Raw genomic sequence first — 18,520 nt, forward strand, 5'->3', positions numbered from 1 at the left:
CTACTCAGCATCATCTGCTGCTCCAGAGATGGAATAAGATTTCTCCTGTGTGTTGCTCTCCAGAACGTCATCCTCGGTTTTAACTGTTCTGTGGGAGAAAACAATGCAGTTCATTCAGCAGGCTAAAATGAAACTCTACACTTATTTTACTTTATATCACTCTGCAGTATCTGTTACATTTTCTTTGTTTATTGATAGAATGCTAAATTTATTTTTATTTTGCCATCACTCTCAGAAAAAAAGGTACAAAAGCTGTCAGGGTGGTGCCCTTTCAAAAGGGTACTGCCCCAGTGACAGCTTTTCTACCTTTTATGTGCAGAGATATTTGAGAGAGGACATGAAATGCTGTGGAATGGGATACAGGGAGTGAGATGGGAATATGATTCATGGCCAGAATTGAACTCAAGTTTCTGCACAAACACCACAGAATGAGCACATGTGCAAAACAGAAAGCTTTATTTTAATGCTACCTGATAAGCACAGTCTTCCTCTCTGTCATCTCCACAGCCTGCTCTTGATTATAGTCGACAGTGGTGCCTGGGCCGCCAACCCCACTGGTGATCCCATTGACAAAACCTCCGTCATTACCTCCGGGAAGACCTCCAGCAAGACCTCCACGAATGCCTCCTCCAAGACCACCACCGAGACCTCCAGCAACACCACCTCCAGTGCTTCCTCCAAGACCTGTGGCAGGGCTGCCACCAAGACTTCCTCCAAGACCTGTGCCAAGACTACCACCTAGACCTCCGCCAATGCCTCCTCCTAGACCTGTGGCAGGACCACCACCTAGACCTCCGGCAAGACCTCCACCCGCTCTATCAGCAACACCTGTGGCTCCAGCACTGTGAACACTCATGCTGCCACTCATGAGGGACATGGTTTGCATGCTCTGGACCATGGAAGACAGACGAGAGTCCTCACCCTCAATGAGCTTCCTGTGAACAACAATTGAGGAGGAAGAACTGAAGAAAATGGCACTTTTCGAAATGACTATATTATGTTTTACTCTAAAAGATAAGTGTTGTGGGGTTAACTGTTTTATGTGATCAAATATTTAAGTTGCTAAAAGCTACCTGTATGTGGTAATTTCAATCTCGAGGGACATCTTCACATTGAGCAGATCTTGGTATTCACGCAGGAGCAGCGCTATCTTCTGTTTGGAGGATTTCAGCTCAAGCTGCAAGGCCTCAATTCTTGCCTGTCAGAAGTGTTTATGCTTGAATTTCTTTCTTCGATTTTTACTTTGCATGTAGGCCAAATTATATTTGTCTCACCTGGAATTCTTCTAGTTCTTTTCTGTACTTTTCCTGAGTCTCAAGGATCTGTGCTTCCAAAGCATCATTTTTGGTTTTCAAAGAGTCCAAGTCACGCTCCTTATTTTGAATCTAAAAAACAAGAGGGATCAATGAATACTGTAATAATTGTAGACGTTATTTGTTATTTTTCTACTGTTATAGTAAAAATCAACAAAGTATCAAAGATTTATTGCCCAATGTAAGCACGTTAAAGGAAGATCAGTAATACTTACATCCTTCTTCGCAGTGACAATTTCCTCTCTCACGCTTCGCACCTTGTCCACATGTTTTGTTGTTTTGTTGTTGAGATCTTCAAATTTATTTTTGTACCAAGAATCCATTTCCTGTAGACAAATGAAAAGTAGTTTTGTTAATATGGAGACTAGGGAGTGTTGTAACATATTTAGTTTAAACTGCAGTGTTTTTCCTTTAATAAAAACTACTCACAGACTATTCAATGCTCATCAGCCTCCTCAATTCCAAACATTTTAAACAATATTTGTAATTTTAAAATACCCACCTGTAAGTTCTTGGCTGCAATGTCATCATACTGGTGTTGGATCTGCTTGAGAGCGCTTGAGAGGTCGGGGAGACTGTAGACATCTAATGCTGTGGCGTGGGCTGCGTATATCTGTTTCAGAAGCTCGTCGATTTCCTGCAAGCGTGCGGTTTGAAATATTAAAACATTTCGATTTTATTTCTCAAGTGCAAGCATAATTGTTTTGTGATTTAATTACCTGTTTGTGCACTCTCTGAAGGAATTCTATTTCCACCTCCAGGTTTTCTAGCTGCTTCTCCAAAGCAATGCGCGCGGAGGTGGCGGCGTCCACGTCCTGAGAACATAAAATATGTTCGGAAGAGTTCTATCACATTTTTTTGTTAATAAAGATAAATGTTATGAGGCAGTTTGATGGGAATCATACCGGACGGAAAGCTTCAATGTCAAGCTCGGCTTTCCTCCTCATCTCTAAGGCCTCCTCATATTTAATCTTAATCATCTCCAACTGACCCGCCATAGCATCCTTTGCAGCAATAGCAAGGTCCTTTAAAATGAATTGGAAGCATTATTATCATAATTCATAGACTTTTTCTCCTCACTGCGAATTATCGCCTCAGAGTTGCTTATCAAAGACAACATTGGGCGACATTATTGATGTTTTAAAACAGGCTTGTGTAAATATGTATCCTATTATGGATAGGCTAATTCTATATAGACTTGTATGGCTGAATATTAATTAACTAGGCCTACATTTATTGTAGCCGTTTTTAAAAATATGATTTATTTATGAATTATAAATATGTGTTCAAATGATTACCCGCTGCACTCTCATCTGGTCAGCCAGCCTCTTCAGCTCCTTGAGTTGCTCCTCGTACAGCAAGCGGAGGCCGGTGGGCTTCAAGAATCGATTCTTCAGGGACTCGATTTCCGTCTCCAACAATTTGTTTTGCTGCTCAAGCGACCGGACCTTTGTTTCGACAGGAGAACGAGAAAACAGTACGCGTGTTATGTGCCCTGTCTGTATCTGTATGCCCACAGAAGTGCGAATAATGCGCTTTATCTCGTGGGCCAGCAGTGGCATTTGCACTGCCAGTGAGCGCGACGCATTCAACCGTGGCCAAATCAGACAAATGCTGTCAAAGATGGCTCTAAAAATGAGGCTCGTCTCCAAGAGCATTAAGAGCAATGTTAAAGAATGTAAAATATATAGCATATTTGTTAGGCTATCAATTATAGTAGCTTATGATGATGTTATAAATAATGTGACATAGGCTAATTGATACATCCATGGAATCTTTTTATTCCACAAAAGGTTCTTTGTGGTCATAATGGCTCTTTAGATCATAAAAATGTTCTTCGTGTTAAGAAAAAAAAAATCTATTAAAAGGTTCACTGAATGGAACCAGTGGATAAAAGTGCTGCCAAAGCTTTGTGTGTGAGATCTAACAGTATCTAGTGTTTCAAATTGCACCAAGTGCATATTCATTGTGCACTTGCCTTCTCAATGTATGCTGCCAGTCGGTCATTGAGCAGAATCATTTCTTGTTTCTCACTGGTTCGTGTGCTGAGGAATTCACGGTTTTCTGCAGCAGCCTGGTCGAGATCGAACCCTGGACCCCCTCCACTGAGACAGATGGCTCCCATTCCGACACTGCAATCAATTCAGTTAGCATAACTTGAATTTCAAGGTAAAACACCATGAGACCAACTGTAAGTGAATGCAAGGTAGCGTGTTACTGTTATTGTGAAGATTCATTTATTTGTCACTTTGTGTTTATTAGGTCACGGTCACACAGAGCGCTCGAGTCTCCTAGAGGCTTAGTGTGATTTGTAACGGATCAATAGCCCAAGTCAAATGAAAAAGAAAGTGTATTCTAACAAAGTAATTATTTGCCACCAGTCAATAGTAGGCTACTAATTCGAAAAGTAAAGTCAAAATATTAAAGCCACCTTTTGCAAGCAACCCAGTTTTTATGTTAATTTTACATTGAGGTTGATTTAAAAATACTGTATATAATCTGTATAAATAATCATTATTATAAGACAAAATATAAATAAGAGAAATCATGAGGACAAAAATAACAACAAAAAAGTCTCTATAATGGAAAATTGAGTTTTAAGCATGTATATAGTTACACAAATATTTTAAGTAATTGTATTATTAGATATTTTATTAAATATTTACCATGTGTAATACTACAAAAATGATATACAAAAAACTATATACAAAAACTTGCATGGAATTTATTCACAAAAACACATGTGTATTAATTTTATATGTGTAAGCAAATATATAACTTACACATGTATATAACATTTGTAAGTTACACTGTGCACCTCCTATAAATAACTGAAATCATTAATTCCATTGCTAGGCAGATAAAACATTTATTCTCCTCAATTGGTTTAACAAATTGCATGATGTTCAGTATTGTTCCTTTGCTTCATGTGCAATGCTTACCCAGTCATGAGGGGCTGGCTGCGTGAGGATGAGATGGTCCTCCGTCCCATGGCCATGCTGCTTCTCGCAGCGGTGGCGTTACGGGAGTAGCTGGCTGAACGGCACCTTCCCGCATCCCGTCTGACAGGAGAAGGGCTGCTGACCCTCACCTGGTAAGAGGAGGTGCTGGTGTCCTCGAAATGCCGGCGATAGGATGAGATTCTTTCTGGGCTGCGACTCATCATTGATCAGTGGCTAAACTTTAAGGCCTTACTTTGTTGATCTTCCTTTTGCAAGCTCTGTTCACAAATCCACACTCCCAGAGGTCCAGGCATTTTATACTCCGCTATAAACATGAGTCAGTGTTTTGGGAATGTTGAGCCTCTGCACCATCAAGAAATGGGCCAGTCACTCAAACATCTGTCAGGGTCTTGAGAGGTGTTGAATGGAGGGTTAAATTAAGAGGCAGTCGTGATGTTGATGTGCTTTGATATGTAGGGGTTTTTAATTACACATGCTTCTAGACAGGGCAAGAAATAGTGTCACGGGGTCAATCTGTGCAAAGGGATACTGATATGTGAGAGATGACATTAATCTGGTCACTATTTACGTGGAAGTATGTGTAAAAATGAGAAATGCGAAGGGAAACGAACCCCAATGTTTTTCTAAGGCCTGTCTGAGATTCACGGTTGAGATGACTAAAGGATTTAAGTGGGAAGTCCTCAGTCTTTTTAATCATAATCTGAAGAACCTAAAATAATTATTTTCCCTTAAAAAGGTGCAGATAAAGTATCGGCCGAATTATGCTCTAATGTTTTCTTCATGACACAAGGCTGCTGTTGTTTTTTTGTGCTGACAGAATGTGGTTTATGAGATTCTTTCCAACGATCTAAGATTTGCCAGCCATGTGGGAGGAAGGCTGGGTCTGCATCTCTCTGAGATGTGAACAGTGGCTAAATGAGCTGAATCACTCAGGCGTTATTTTACTCCTGCTATCTCATTCAATTACAGCGCATTAGTCATTCCTGTAGCAGTGCTCATATACAGAAAATAACAATGATACCATTGATAAAAGACAATAGGCTAGCCTCTTTATTGGCAATAATAAGGCACTATTGTCTTTGTCCATTTTTTGTTGAGGCTGCATTGCTTATATATATATTTTTTTTTAGATTTATCGGTGAAAACAGCTTTATCACATCCACATTAATGGCACACATAATTCCTTATAATCGGACACATATGGCTCAAAGACACATGCTAGTGTGTAAGAAATTCTGATGATATTATCATAAAATGGCAGTACAATAGCTGTTGTTGTCATAAGTCACAGATGACATTGCAACTTGTATAGGACAATAAGAAAAGTCTTCTAAAGTGCCAGTCAGATTATGTATGGTGAAGAGGGTTTTCTTATTTATAAGGTAGAAGTTGTTGAAAAGTTTGGAATCGGTAAGATGTAATGTTTTTGAAAGAAGTCTCTGCATTTATTCGGTTAAAAGTAGTACAACATTGTGATATAATATTAGAATTCAAAATAACTGTTTTCTGTTTTAATATATTTTAAAATGTAATTTATTTTTGTGATGGAAAAACTGAAGTTTCAGCATTATTACTCGTCTTCAGTGTCACATGATCATTCAGAAATCATTCAATATTCTGATTTGCTGCTCAAAAAAACATTTCTTATTATTGTTCAAATGGTTGTGCTGCTTAATATCTTTGTTAAAACCGTGATCCATTGTTTTCCAGATTGTTTTCAAAAGAACAGGATTTATTTCAAGAACTCTTCTGAAACATAATGAATGACTTTACTGTCTTTTTTGAACAATTTAATGCTGCCTTGCTGCATAAAAGGGCCATTTCTTTCTAAATAAATATAGGCCTACAGTATATTGCACATAAACCAGCAATTAAAGTGTTTTGTCTTGGTAGTTTTCTCTCACTAGACTATATATATTCATGTTTACATTATATTTTTATATTTTGTGAGCAATTCTAGCCTGTACACGATGCTATTCAAATGAAGGATCTTAAATTGTAATACTTTTTTTAGATGCTTTTATCAAAAATGACAAATGCGAGGTAATGCAGATATATTTTTTCAAATAAGCACAATAAACACAATGTAACATTAAAGTTTTACTTTCAAGAATACAAAAACAACACTCCACTTTATAGTACTATGCAAACTGAACATAAATCATTGGATAAATGTTTTTGCCCTGATATTTGGATTGCCTGCTCAAAAGGTTTACGTATTAGGCAAATAGCCAACAGCCATTTGAACAGAAATTGTACCATACACACTGCAGGTCACTGCACTTCCCATTCCAATACTACAGTATGCTATATGTCAAATGAAATATAAGAGTAGAATGTGCATTGATCCCAATATGTACTAGTGCATCTTGGTTTATAATGTGATCACACCATTCCTTTACTTCCAATCAATACCATTAAATTACATTGTCTTAATGGCACATTTTGACTCAGTGTCAATTGAGATTGCAGTACAAGTTAAACTTCTATCACAGTGTTAGCATGACTACAATGGGACAATCACTCTTTGGTTTGTATTAATTCACGTTCTGCCCATTCTTGCCATCCGCCTGGAAAATGTTGAACCCTACCGGAAGAGAAAAATCAATTAGGCAACTAAGGCCATACAAACAGAACTTCAATATACTGTAGCGTATAGCCTATTGATATAAGAAACCAATCTGGTTTGTATAATCTGGTGCATATCCTGTTGCTTCTTCTTGGTGGACAGACACCTAGAGTATATTGTATAAAATTCACAGTAGCCCTGCCAATAAATGTACTACTAGTACTGCATACTACATTAAAGGCACACTATGTAACTTTTTTTAGTTTAAAATTTATATTATGAGCGAGCACATCATGAATTCATCCTCCAAACTGTGTTTTTGTCTTATTTTCTATAAGAAGTGTTTATATTCAGACTGAGTTAGACACACAGTACCTGCATGACTAGTCATATACATAAACAGACAAGTAGCTCCGACTACAATGTTCTTCCACAAGGCACATGCAATTTTGTTTATTAAACACTAGAGTGCCAAAAGACACATTGTATACCTTTTGATGTATTTAAAGACTTGTAATAAGAATAACAATGGAAAACCATTAAAACAGAGGTGGCCAAACCAAATTTGGTCTGTGATGATCTTTGATTTGGCCTGCCATGCCATATCAGGAGGAGAAAAATAGGAAATAAACATGCCATTGAAGCATATCTTCATTTCTAATTTATATTTTTGTTTGACCTTTTTTGTTTTATTTTTGCATTTAAATGTAGAGAATACAAGTTAACGTTGTATAAATAAAATGCAAGATTTAATTTCGGCATATGGCCCTCAAACAAGTTCAATATGTGTCCCATCATAGTAAAACGTTTGGGCACCCCTGAATTAAAATAATCATTATTGACGTACAGGATCATATATATCACGTACATTACAATTTAATGTAACTTAATGCATTTTAATGTAGGAGGGATAATGAAACATGAAGCTGAACTTTAGATTTGGTTGAACTTAATATTACTTATTTTGATATGTTTTCTTTCTTGACCAAATTTACTTTCAAATCAAATACTAATTGGTGACTCCCCATTTGAAGACTTCTGCCGTGAGGTATAGCCTAACAGATGCTGTAAATGCTACATTTAGAGTAATTTTCTTTTCCTTCTGGACTGAAAATACAAGTCTTGAGAGGTCATGCTTTTCAAAGTTTCGCTCAGAACTCAAACTGTGTAAAAAGTGGTAAAGAAACAAGCACTATAATAGTTCTATAATAAGCATAATTGCTCACTTGGTGTATCCTAATGACACTGCAGCTTCCAGGGCAGTTTTGCTTCTTACACCAGCTAGGCAGGTGAACACTATATTTTGGGATTGTGATGGCATATCTCCTCCATATTTCTCCTTGAATTCATCAGGTTTGAGCTGGAGAGCTCCATTCAATTGTCCCACTGCAGATGAGAAGGTACAGTATTGTAATTATATAATGAGACACTTTATACAGAAGCCTACATGGATGAGGACATTCACTGACTTACGTGGAACGTTAATAGACCCCTGTATGTTCCCGTATTCCCTGAGTTCCCACGGCTCACGGACGTCTATAACCACACTGGATCGGGACACCAGCAGTTTCTTCAGCTGCTCATATGACACATCTATTGAAGGCTGACTAGAAGAGCTGAAATTTAGTAACGAAGCACCATCATAACGAATGACGCGGGTATCTGAAAGATAACACACACACACACACTTGACCGATAGAGGCCGTTCTTTTGCTAGACGTGTCGTTGTGTGATATTTTAACTTTAAAAATAAAAATGTCACCTTATAGAACAAATTATACAAGCTTTTTTTTTTTTTTTTACAGCCCAAGCATTTTCAAAAGGGAGGGAGAAATCACACGTTAAAGCGGTAAAGACGAATGCAAGATTGGCCGGGATTTTACAGATCTGTAGATGTCAATCACGATGTATTACACAATGCAATATTTCAACACTCACGCTGTAAGCAACGTAAATGTGTCCAGCATGAACTCGTCAGTGGTCTTGTGACAAGAATGTCACTTCTGCTCGCTAAAACGCGGACACAACTTCTCGTCAGCCGTGAACAGACACGTAACGCCATGCTAGAATTTATAGTAAGGAAAGCTGCAAGATGACGATATTACTTTTTTTCCTTGTTTTGTGTCTAAATATTGACGAAAACACGGTGGGAAGTAAATCTAAGCTACGTAGCAGGATTGCGGCTATCCACTACTCCTGTACGCATGCGCACAACTACTACGTAATACCAGTGACGTATGCTGCTACTCCTTTTTTGATCCCAATTTAACTTTTAAGTAACGATATAGTTTTTTTCCCTTTTCTTTTTTATTTGCATGTTTTCTTCATATTTTCTCCTTTCCTATTATTATTATTATTATTTGTGCATACGTGTTCAACAAAGTATTATACTATACTTTGACATGCAAGTGATTATTTAACCGAATATGAAGTGGTTATGTCATGTTAATGCATAATTTACGTTTAATCAGACCCACACGTCCAATATTTAACTAATTATAAACAAATCTCCGTAGAGAAAGTGGGCATTCAGGAAATATTGGTGCTTGCAAATGAAAGCATTTGTTTAATGTAGAAGTGTGGTGTAACTGACGTTTGAATAATACATTGTTAATATAGGCATAACTTTCATTAAAATGATCGCAATATGTATATTAACACAAACAATACCAAGACAAGAGGAATGATCATGCACAATAAAATAATAATCGGCCGGATATAATGCACTTATAATGCAGCAAAGAATAACTGGTTAAATTATACAAAAAATAAAAAGAGGTTTTTTTTCTTTTCTTTTTTTTTTACACATTTACTCTAATAACACAAAAAGAGTAAAAATGTGACAATTTTTACATGATATATAACAATAATAATGAATTCTCAAATAGCTCTTTTGTGTTTACATTTTTGCAAAACACTACAGTACTCGTCTGAGCCAAACAGCTCTATTATAGCTACAGTAGATACCCAAACGAGTTTGGCCATACAAGTATCCGTAGCGCGTCGTTGAGGGTCTGACCACGTGACATATGTGATACTTGTGCTTTCTGTTCTTCTTCCCCAAATGCCACCAAATACGCTGACAAACTCTATAAATCAAAATACAAACGGTCTCGGAATTGCTCGATTCCTGATTGTCGAAGTTTTAGATCCGAACACCAAACTACCGACAGAAATTCATCCGTATTTATAAACTTGGAAGCATATGCAAGTTATCAGCCTCGCTCTTCCACCTGGCCACTTGACAACTGACGTTCACTTGGTTGCGAGCCTAGAGAGGAGGGAAACATAAACAGGGTAAGTTGGGTTTATTACTATAATCCAACGACCGTTTACTGTCGTAGCTACTCTAACTGTGTGTTATAAACAGATCTTACTTAATACTATGTAAGCAAAGGCCTTTAACCAGCCGGTACCTGCTGTCAGTACTTGTATCAGTTACCTGGGCAAGTCTCAGGTGTCGTGCTCTTGTTTGCTTTTCTACAATGGTGTGTTAATAACTAATTCTCTCGTATTGCTTTATTATCCTCACTTACCGATTCGTCAGTTATAGTTAATGGTTAAACTGCTGACAGGATACTTCCTTATCTAAACCGTATTCAATTGCTGTCATCTTACAGTATTCATGAGTTCAGATAGATCGGGTAACGTTAGTCTGCTACTGTAGTGTTTGCCTACTGAGATATTTGAGATGGAAAGGAAAAATTCGCAGGAGTGTAAATAGATAATTCCAGAGCTTCGAGAACCTTGTTCTTCACTAAAACAAACAGTGTTGTGGGGAAAAAATCAGAATAAGAATAAATATAATATCGGTTTACATGTTGTGCGTCCTTATTTTAACATTTTTTAGGCTTTTAGTTGCTTTGGATGTTTAGCCTTTAGTTACATTAAATTATTTAAATGTTTTTAAAAAAAATTTTAGTTACAATGGATTATTTTAATTTGAATATGTAATTTAATATAAATAGTTTAGCTCTCTGAAATTATTTTAGTCTTTTAGTTACAATGGATTATTTGAATATAAGTCAAAATAATTTTGTCAAGTGTGCTGAGGCCCTCATGTGTATGTGTTATGTGATAATGTTAGGCTTCAGAAACACAATTTTAACTGTGCTGTTGGTTCTCATACCCCCCCTCCAGATACAAATGCGGTTGAAAGACCCCTTCTCTTTAAAAACCGCAGACATGACCAAGCGGTCTAACAAGCCAAAGAAGCCTCGCGATGAAGACTCGTCCGACGAGGTTGGCGGTAAGGAAAGGTTATGATGTCATTTTTCATGCCAGTGCATTGTTCATTGGTGTACGTTGCAAAATCACAGTGAAGCATCCAAAGCATGTATCAGACATTAAGGATCTGTCATGCATGTAGTTCCTTAATCATTCCAATTCAGACTGTGGATTTAACAAAGCTTGTATAGAGTTCTAAACTCTTCAGTAAAGATGTATATTCTTGTGTCATCTAGGCTTGACGTGCCAGCATGTGAGCAGGGCTGTGGACCTCAGCTCAGTGAAGAAGGCAGTGACAGGCAGCCTGTGGTCGGTGTGCTCCGATTGTCTTAAGGAGAGGAATGTGCTTGAGGGAGAAGCAGCAGGAGTACATGACATCCTTGTGTGCCTCAAGTGTGGGTTCCAGGTGAGATCTTCTCACTCTGAAACACTAATATATTGTGTTACAATCTATGCAGTTCTGTCAGTGCGCAGTATCAGGTTGTTTGCGGCATATTAATATTTCACAAATATTAGAAACTTTACTGACAAAACTTTAAAAAAATATATAAAGAAATTGTTCACAGAAAGTCATTTTAAGTATTTATGCTTTTTTAAGGCATTTTGTGAATTTGTTGTCTAAAAGTTTTTTAAAAGTATTCTTTGCTCACCAAGGCGCAAATACTGCAAAAACTGTGACATTATTATAATTTTAAAGGGGTGGTTGATTATGATTTCACTTTTTTAACTTTAGTTAGTGTGTAATGTTGCTGTTTGAGCATAAACAACATCTGTAAAGTTACAACGCTCAAAGTTCAAAGCAAAGGGCGATATTTTCTTTTAAAGAAATAGCTTTTTAAGGACTACATCATGACATTCCTCCCGGGTTAGTGACATCACCAACCCTAAAATTTACATAAACCCCGCCCCCGGAAATGCGATTTATAGATTATCATGACAGAATATGCTAATGATTAGAAGATAACTACACATAAGCTATATCAATTCATCAACTAACCATTCAGAAATGTCCTGTTGCATTCTACATGTTGTCACTTCTTCTTGAGTCTCTCCATCATTGTCTGACTCCGGTTTGAACATTAAAGTTTTTGAAATTTTCAGTGCATGTCTGTGTGAGGAAAAAGGACATAAGCTCTTGAAGCTCCGCCTTCTGTGCGGGAGCAGCAGCTCATTTGCATTTAAAGGGACACACACAAAACGGCGCGTTTTTGCTCACCCTCAAAAAGTGACAATTTTAACATGCTATATAAAAGTATCTGTGGGGTATTTTGAGCTAAAACTTCACATACACACTCTGGGGACATCAAAGACTTATTTTACATCTTGTGAAAAGGGCATTATACCACCCCTTTAAAATATTCTTGTGATGGCAAAGCTGAATTGTCCACAGCCATCCAGTTTTCAGTCACATGATCCTTCAGAAGTCATTCTAATATTCTGATTTGTTTGGTGCTTAAGAATACTTTTTTTTGCAATCAATGTTGATAAAAATTATTATTTTTTGTGGATTCTTTGATGGATAAAAAGTTCAAAAGAACAGCATTTATTTGAAATAGAATTTTTTTGTAACAATGCAAAAGTCTTTACTGTCACTTTTGATCTCAAGTTTGACCCAAAACTTTTGAACGTTAGTGTTGTGAAAAGAGACTTTTATTAGGGGAAATAAACTTTTATTAGGCCTATGCTTAAAAGGTCATATTATTACCCTGGTCGCACAGCATTTTTGAAAGTGGATTGAGTGACCCTACTGTTTCCTTTGCCTTTTACTCACAGTATTTGAATGGGTCATTTAAGCTGTTCAGCATATTTGGGAGTATGGTAGAGACTTTGTTTGACCTTGATTTGACAGTGGAAAAAAACGTATTGACCAAAACTTGACTAGATCTTAAAATATATGCCAACCTTCAATCCTTGCTAATGTTGCTCTCTTTTCCAGGGCTGCAACCAGGCAGAAACTCAGCATTCCACAAAACATCAGCAAGCTCATCGCTCTGACTCTCACTGTATCACCATCAGCCTCAGTACATGGAAGGCCTGGTAGGAAACGTCAATTGATTATGCTGTATTGCGTGATTATTTTATCATTTATCCATAGACACATAGGTTTGGTGTCAGTAAGACTATTTTTTTAAAGAAATTATTAATGCATTTAATTTGAATATTTACATTTAATTTTTTTTTTATAAAAAAAACAGTTATTTTGAACTTTCTTTTAATCAAAGAAAGAAGTTATTTGCAAATTTGAATGATTTCTGAAGAATCATGTGACACTGAAGACTGGAGTAATGGCTGCCGAAAAATCAGCTTTGACATTGCAGGAATAAATTACAAAACAAAGTATTAAAATACAAAACAGTTCATTTCACATTTATTATTTCATTAGTTCATTTATTATTTCACAATATTACTGTTTTTGCTGCATTTTTGGTCAAATAAATGCAGCTTTCAAAGACGTCTACGCTCTTTTGTATTAGACATAAAATGCATAGTAGATTGCATTTTGACATAAGTTTTGCTCACCTTTAACAGGTGCTTTGAATGTAAGGAAGAGCTCTCCACTCACTGCAATAAGAAAGCCCTGGCTCAGACTCTGGACTTCCTGCAGAAGCACTCAGCAAAGGCCGCCTCAGGTAGTTATTCCACAGAAAAACTCGCAGAAGTGTGACTTTATCTTTAATTATAGGAAAACACTTTTTCATCCGCTTCAATAGTAGTGACAGTCATTGTGAAGATTCATCTTTGATAGAAGCTGACTCTTATTTACAGATTAAAACCCCAAAATTGCCTTGTTTTATAGTTTTTGGAGCTCAAATAAGAGCTGGGTTTTTTTTAGAAGCTCCTCATTGTTTCTCTGTACACAGCAATGCCATGTTAGCACAACTGTCATCACTGACCTTTGCCCTGGGATCACTCGTTTTAGTTTTCCAGATACAATGAGGAGACATACACACTCTTTGGGCAACCTGAAAGCACTGTGATATTTCATTGACCAAAAAATCTGCTGATTTTGAGTGTCCTCTCCTATATTTACGTAAATTCAGTTTTGTGCATATAGCTTAAATAAATACAGGGTTTTCTCACATTAAAGAGTTAAAGTCATTCTAAACCCCATTCTAAATAGAATCCTTGGATATGTTGTCTCACGTTTCAAACTGCTCATTCTTTATTTCACACTGTACATTCCTAAGCTCTGAGAGTTAACAATTTTATTTGGATATTTATGGTGCCAGTAACCATGATTGGATACATACAGCGTATAACAAATTTAAATAATGACTAGTCTAATTTATTACGTTAAAGGACACAGATTTTCAGTTACTGTACGAATCTCAAAATAGGAGGCATATTGATACTTTGCACGTGACGTCAGTTGTACTGGCTGGCGGGCAAGAACGTCATTCTCTAGCAACGAAAACCAGTAAGCTAATCAAGGATCTTGCCAGGACGTTGCCAGTTTTAATATACAAAAGTTGGTGTTTTGAGGTGTACACGACATGCCAGATAGTTGTTGTGCGATTGGGTGCACTAACCGCGTTTGTTGCCAGCCAGATATTACGTGAATGCAAAGTATCAATATCATTGTAATATGTTCAATTTCTAATAATTTCTTACTGTACAATTTTAGCACAGCAATGTGGGGTTAACCATGCAAAAGTGGTGCTAACTGCTCCAGAGTAGGGTTTCACAATTACTTTGGCCAATTATAATCTTATCTAGAATATGTATGATAATATTGATTAATTATTCAATTAAATGTTATGATAATAGTTGTAAGTAAAAAGTGCATTTTTTGGCAGTAGGGTACAGTACAGAAACTGCAAAGACTTAGGCTAAAATTGATTAAAGGCATTTTAGCATTGATTTTTCTCTTATAGATGATATATTAAACTGTGTCACTTAGCTGTAATTAGCTGATGCTTTCTGTCAGAGAGCAGCTCCCTGGCTCCACCTAGAGCTCCAGGAGCAGTGATGCCCTGGACCCATGATAAAGTTGCTCTGCTACACTTTTGTTTTTAATCTGTTGGAGTGATTCATGAACTCACCATCATCACCATTATGCCCTTGAGCAGGAGGCTTAACCCCAGGTTGCTTGAGTTGAACTGTCCTTGTAGTAAGAGTATACACAACCTCCGGGAATGCGTAGTGTAGTATTTTAAAACCCGATGCTTATTTATAACCACACAGCACACACTAGAAGTCCTTCTCTGAATATTTAGGATTTCGCCATTAGTTCTCTACCTACTAATCTTGACTTTTCATCAGGTCCATGCACATGTCATGATCATCTGCATCACAAACTTTACTGTATGTACATTTTGATGTCTTCCAATTGGCATAAATTTTTTTAATGAATCTATCAAGAACACATGTGGGTAACCTCACAATCAGAAAAAAAACATAATTACATTTCTATTTCTAAAAAAGTTTTCCCCTCCTTTTTTACATTGTGACATTTTTACAACAATGTGTTGTCATAAACATAATGTCACAATGTACACTACTGCTCAGAAGTTTGGAGTCCGAATATTTTTTTTATTTTATTTTTAAGGAAATTAATACTTCTATTCAGCAAGGATGCATTAAATTGATCAAAAGTGACAGTAAAGTTTACATTTGTAATGCTACAAAAGATTTCTATTGCAAATAAATGCTGTATAAATGCTTTAATCTTTCTATTCATAGAATAATACACAAAAATATTAAGCAGCACAAATGTTTTCAACATTGATACAATAAGAAATGTTTCTTGAGAACCAAATCAGCATATTAGAATGATTTCTGAAGGATCGTGACACTGAAGACTGGAGCAATGCCTGCTGAAAATTTAGCATGGGCATCAGTGGAATTAATTTCCTTTTAAAATATATTTAAAAAATACCAGTTATTTCTTTGTAATAAGATTTGATTACTGATTTTACTGTATTTTTAGTCAAAGAAATGAAGCCTTAGTGAGCATAAGTGACTTGCCAACCAACCTTTTGAACGGTTAAATATGTATGTTGGCTTAATTTTCTTCAGGCAAAATGTTTTTTTTTTTCTACTGTCCCCCCCACACACACACACACACATTTTTATTTAGTGAATTTGCTGTAAAAAAAATAGTGCAAGTTTCATGTAATTCATTAATATTGTAAAGCCTGGCTGAAATAATGAGGACCCGCATAACAGAGTATTATCATGTAGTTGTGTCTCTTCATTATTACGAAGAAAAACTTTGTCGTTTTTTTATTATTATTATTTATTCAAGTTTCAACTATGTGCCATGAAAGACAGCTTTTTTTCTCTGGGATGTAAGATTATACGACACCTCCAACCGAGGCACAGTGTCTGTTAAAATGCTCATTTCTCTTTTCTGTGATGAGCAAAAGCTAGTGTACAATTTCACATAGCAGTGAAATATGCTACCACCTTGTCCTTGCATGATGCTTAACAGTCATTGAATCCTATTCCGTCCTTGTCCATGGACTCATGCTCTGGTGTATCAAAGTTAAGTTCAGTTAAACCCAGCCTAACTGGTCTCCCGCCACTCCAAGGGCAGCCAGGCTCTTGCTAGAGAAGCTGCGCTCCAATTCCGTTACTGCCGCATGGCTGCGCTCATTAATGGCATTAGGCGCTCGAGTGGTGCTCCCCGGTCGGATTCCCTGAAGAACGGCTGCAGCTGTGTGGGGATGGGATCCTGAGCTCTGCTCCTCCCCCTGCCCAGCCACATCTCCCATGATCCCTCTTTGCTCACTCCGAGCTTCTGGGAGAGGGTCTCGTTTTCTTCTGGAGGGCAGCTTGTTTCGTATATAGAGCATTCTCAGCTGTTGAAAGGCAGCGGATGTTGTGAGAGAGGTTTTTTGAAATAGCTTATGAAATAACTGTATTTATTCCAAACATGTTAACAGAAAACTCAGTTTTGATGATTTCACAACTAAGTTTGGGAACAAACTTTTATTCTTTCTTATAGTGGAAAACCTTTCCAGTCCAGACAGACTCGCTTATCTTTGCATCATAGCCTTAACCTAACTCAAACGTCTTTATGTCCGTCAGATGATCATTTTTTTATAATCTCTTTCCAGTCAAGCCTGATAAACTCTCCGAGACAGAAATCTGAAGACAGAAAAGGGAAAACAGTTGCCCACCTGGTGTTTTTTTGTTTTTTTCTGGTGAGGTCCAGAAGGTAGCTGGTGGTGGTCTGTGGTTTTGGGCCAGAGTTGGACCACCTCCTGCCCACATCCTTCTTACCCAGCTCTTTAAATTACCTGTTGCCATTCTTCCATGCTCATTGTCCCTGGCAGGCTGACTAAATGAGGAAGAAACAGGCGGCCATTGTGGCTGTGAAATGGACTGGCGCTGGCATAGAGGAGCTGGTGAAATTGCATTTCTGCAATATTTGAAGGCCAGGGTTTTTTTAGACAGAGCTTGTTGTTGTGTTCGCTTTTTCTCAAAGACCCGCGGCACAAAAGAGCCCCAGCAAGAATTTTCCAGAATCCATAATAGTTTTCCACAACAACAGCAGGGAGAAGAAAGAAAATCTATTAACTGCGCTCTCTCACCAAAAAGGCCTTCAGCTCAAGTACCAGAGTCTTGGTAGAAAGAGACTTGACCTCAGAGAGCCAGGCTTGCGCTTGAAACACAGCTGGGAAGGCATTGTTTGAGGAAATTAAAATGTTTTTGCTTCAATAGGCATCACAAGCTGGCACATGCAGCAGTTGAATCTTTATTTTCTCATATTGATTTTCAATCTCATTTTATATTTCATGAGGTGAGGGTTCAAACTTATTTTGCTTTACATTTATTTTTTTAAACATGTTGTAAACAATTGCATGATAATCCTGAGCGAGTTGATAATATTAAAATTAACACAGAGAACTTGGAGTACTCGGGGTACCTCAGCACTTGGAAAGTAGCATTTTGAAGTAGGATGCACAATGTATCAGTACCATATTGGTTATTGGCAGTTTTTTTTTTAAATTATCTGTCATTTTTAATTGTGCATACTTTTTTCCTGTATTTAAGATTACTTTTGCAGTGCCGTAAACAATTCTTTTTAAATACTAATAATATAATAACACTAAAATGTTAGCCTTAACTAATCCCTGACTAACTGAATATCCATTTTTCATACTGTACATTACAATTATGTTATGCCCAAATTAACTTATCATTCATCTATTTTCAAATGTAAAAATTTAGTTTGTAGTTTTATTTTTCATTTATTTGGACAAAATAGTATAGAATTTTTATGTTGTCGATCATAGCATATTAAATAATTATCAGCTTATTGGTATTAGCCAAAACTTTTAACACAGTGCATTCCTACTTCCAAATCTACTAAATGCCTCCTAAATCGAGTGATGCAGGGATGACGTCAGAACTCCGAAGACTAATTTGCCAGTGGTTCCTTCGAGATTTTCCTTTGGGGTTGTATAATGGGTTTTTTCAATTTATGAGTAAAAGAAAGC

The 18,520-nt window shown here is 37.0% G+C and overlaps 3 protein-coding genes across 3 annotated transcripts in view; 1 reads left to right on the top strand and 2 right to left on the bottom strand.

Moving 5' to 3' along the window:
* LOC308704003 (desmin) lies at positions 1 to 4,476 on the bottom strand (the record flags this gene model as incomplete). The annotated part of the gene is made up of 11 exons (XM_081388052.1): positions 1 to 88; positions 471 to 935; positions 1,074 to 1,198; positions 1,275 to 1,385; positions 1,529 to 1,639; positions 1,816 to 1,950; positions 2,033 to 2,128; positions 2,219 to 2,338; positions 2,612 to 2,761; positions 3,292 to 3,445; positions 4,256 to 4,476. 11 exons carry the CDS (start codon positions 4,474 to 4,476, stop codon positions 1 to 3), a joined length of 1,776 nt encoding a protein of 591 aa, XP_081244178.1.
* A 1,887-nt stretch (positions 4,477 to 6,363) lies between these two features.
* On the bottom strand, positions 6,364 to 9,092 carry tstd3 (thiosulfate sulfurtransferase like domain containing 3). The gene is made up of 4 exons (XM_081389887.1): positions 8,784 to 9,092; positions 8,319 to 8,507; positions 8,072 to 8,231; positions 6,364 to 6,863 (listed from the first exon to the last, which is right to left on the bottom strand). Exons 1-4 carry the CDS (start codon positions 8,905 to 8,907, stop codon positions 6,797 to 6,799), a joined length of 540 nt encoding a protein of 179 aa, XP_081246013.1. The 5' UTR covers positions 8,908 to 9,092; the 3' UTR covers positions 6,364 to 6,796.
* Positions 9,093 to 9,777: 685 nt separating this feature from the next.
* usp45 (ubiquitin specific peptidase 45) overlaps positions 9,778 to 18,520 on the top strand; it is a 33,358-nt gene continuing 24,615 nt past the window's right edge. Inside the window, exons 1-5 of the mRNA XM_081388812.1 lie at positions 9,778 to 10,142; positions 10,986 to 11,094; positions 11,309 to 11,478; positions 13,009 to 13,109; positions 13,602 to 13,702. Of these exons, the coding sequence (XP_081244938.1) occupies positions 10,992 to 11,094; positions 11,309 to 11,478; positions 13,009 to 13,109; positions 13,602 to 13,702 (475 nt within the window). The 5' untranslated portion in view covers positions 9,778 to 10,142; positions 10,986 to 10,991. The remainder of the gene's footprint in view (positions 10,143 to 10,985; positions 11,095 to 11,308; positions 11,479 to 13,008; positions 13,110 to 13,601; positions 13,703 to 18,520) is intronic.

Source organism: Scardinius erythrophthalmus, assembly GCF_964197995.2.
Source record: "Scardinius erythrophthalmus genome assembly, chromosome: 16".
NCBI lineage: Eukaryota > Metazoa > Chordata > Actinopteri > Cypriniformes > Leuciscidae > Scardinius > Scardinius erythrophthalmus.

What these genes read in the sequence shown, in the direction of transcription:
- tstd3 (XM_081389887.1), bottom strand. Translation starts at nt 8,907, where the DNA reads ATGGCGTTACGTGTCTGTTCACGGCTGACGAGAAGTTGTGTCCGCGTT. An exon ending in GGGGTCTATTAACGTTCCAC is followed by an intron (nt 8,232 to 8,318) that starts GTAAGTCAGTGA and finishes TCTCATCTGCAG; the next exon opens with TGGGACAATTGAATGGAGCT. An exon ending in GTGTCATTAGGATACACCAA is followed by an intron (nt 6,864 to 8,071) that starts GTGAGCAATTAT and finishes CTCTTCCGGTAG; the next exon opens with GGTTCAACATTTTCCAGGCG.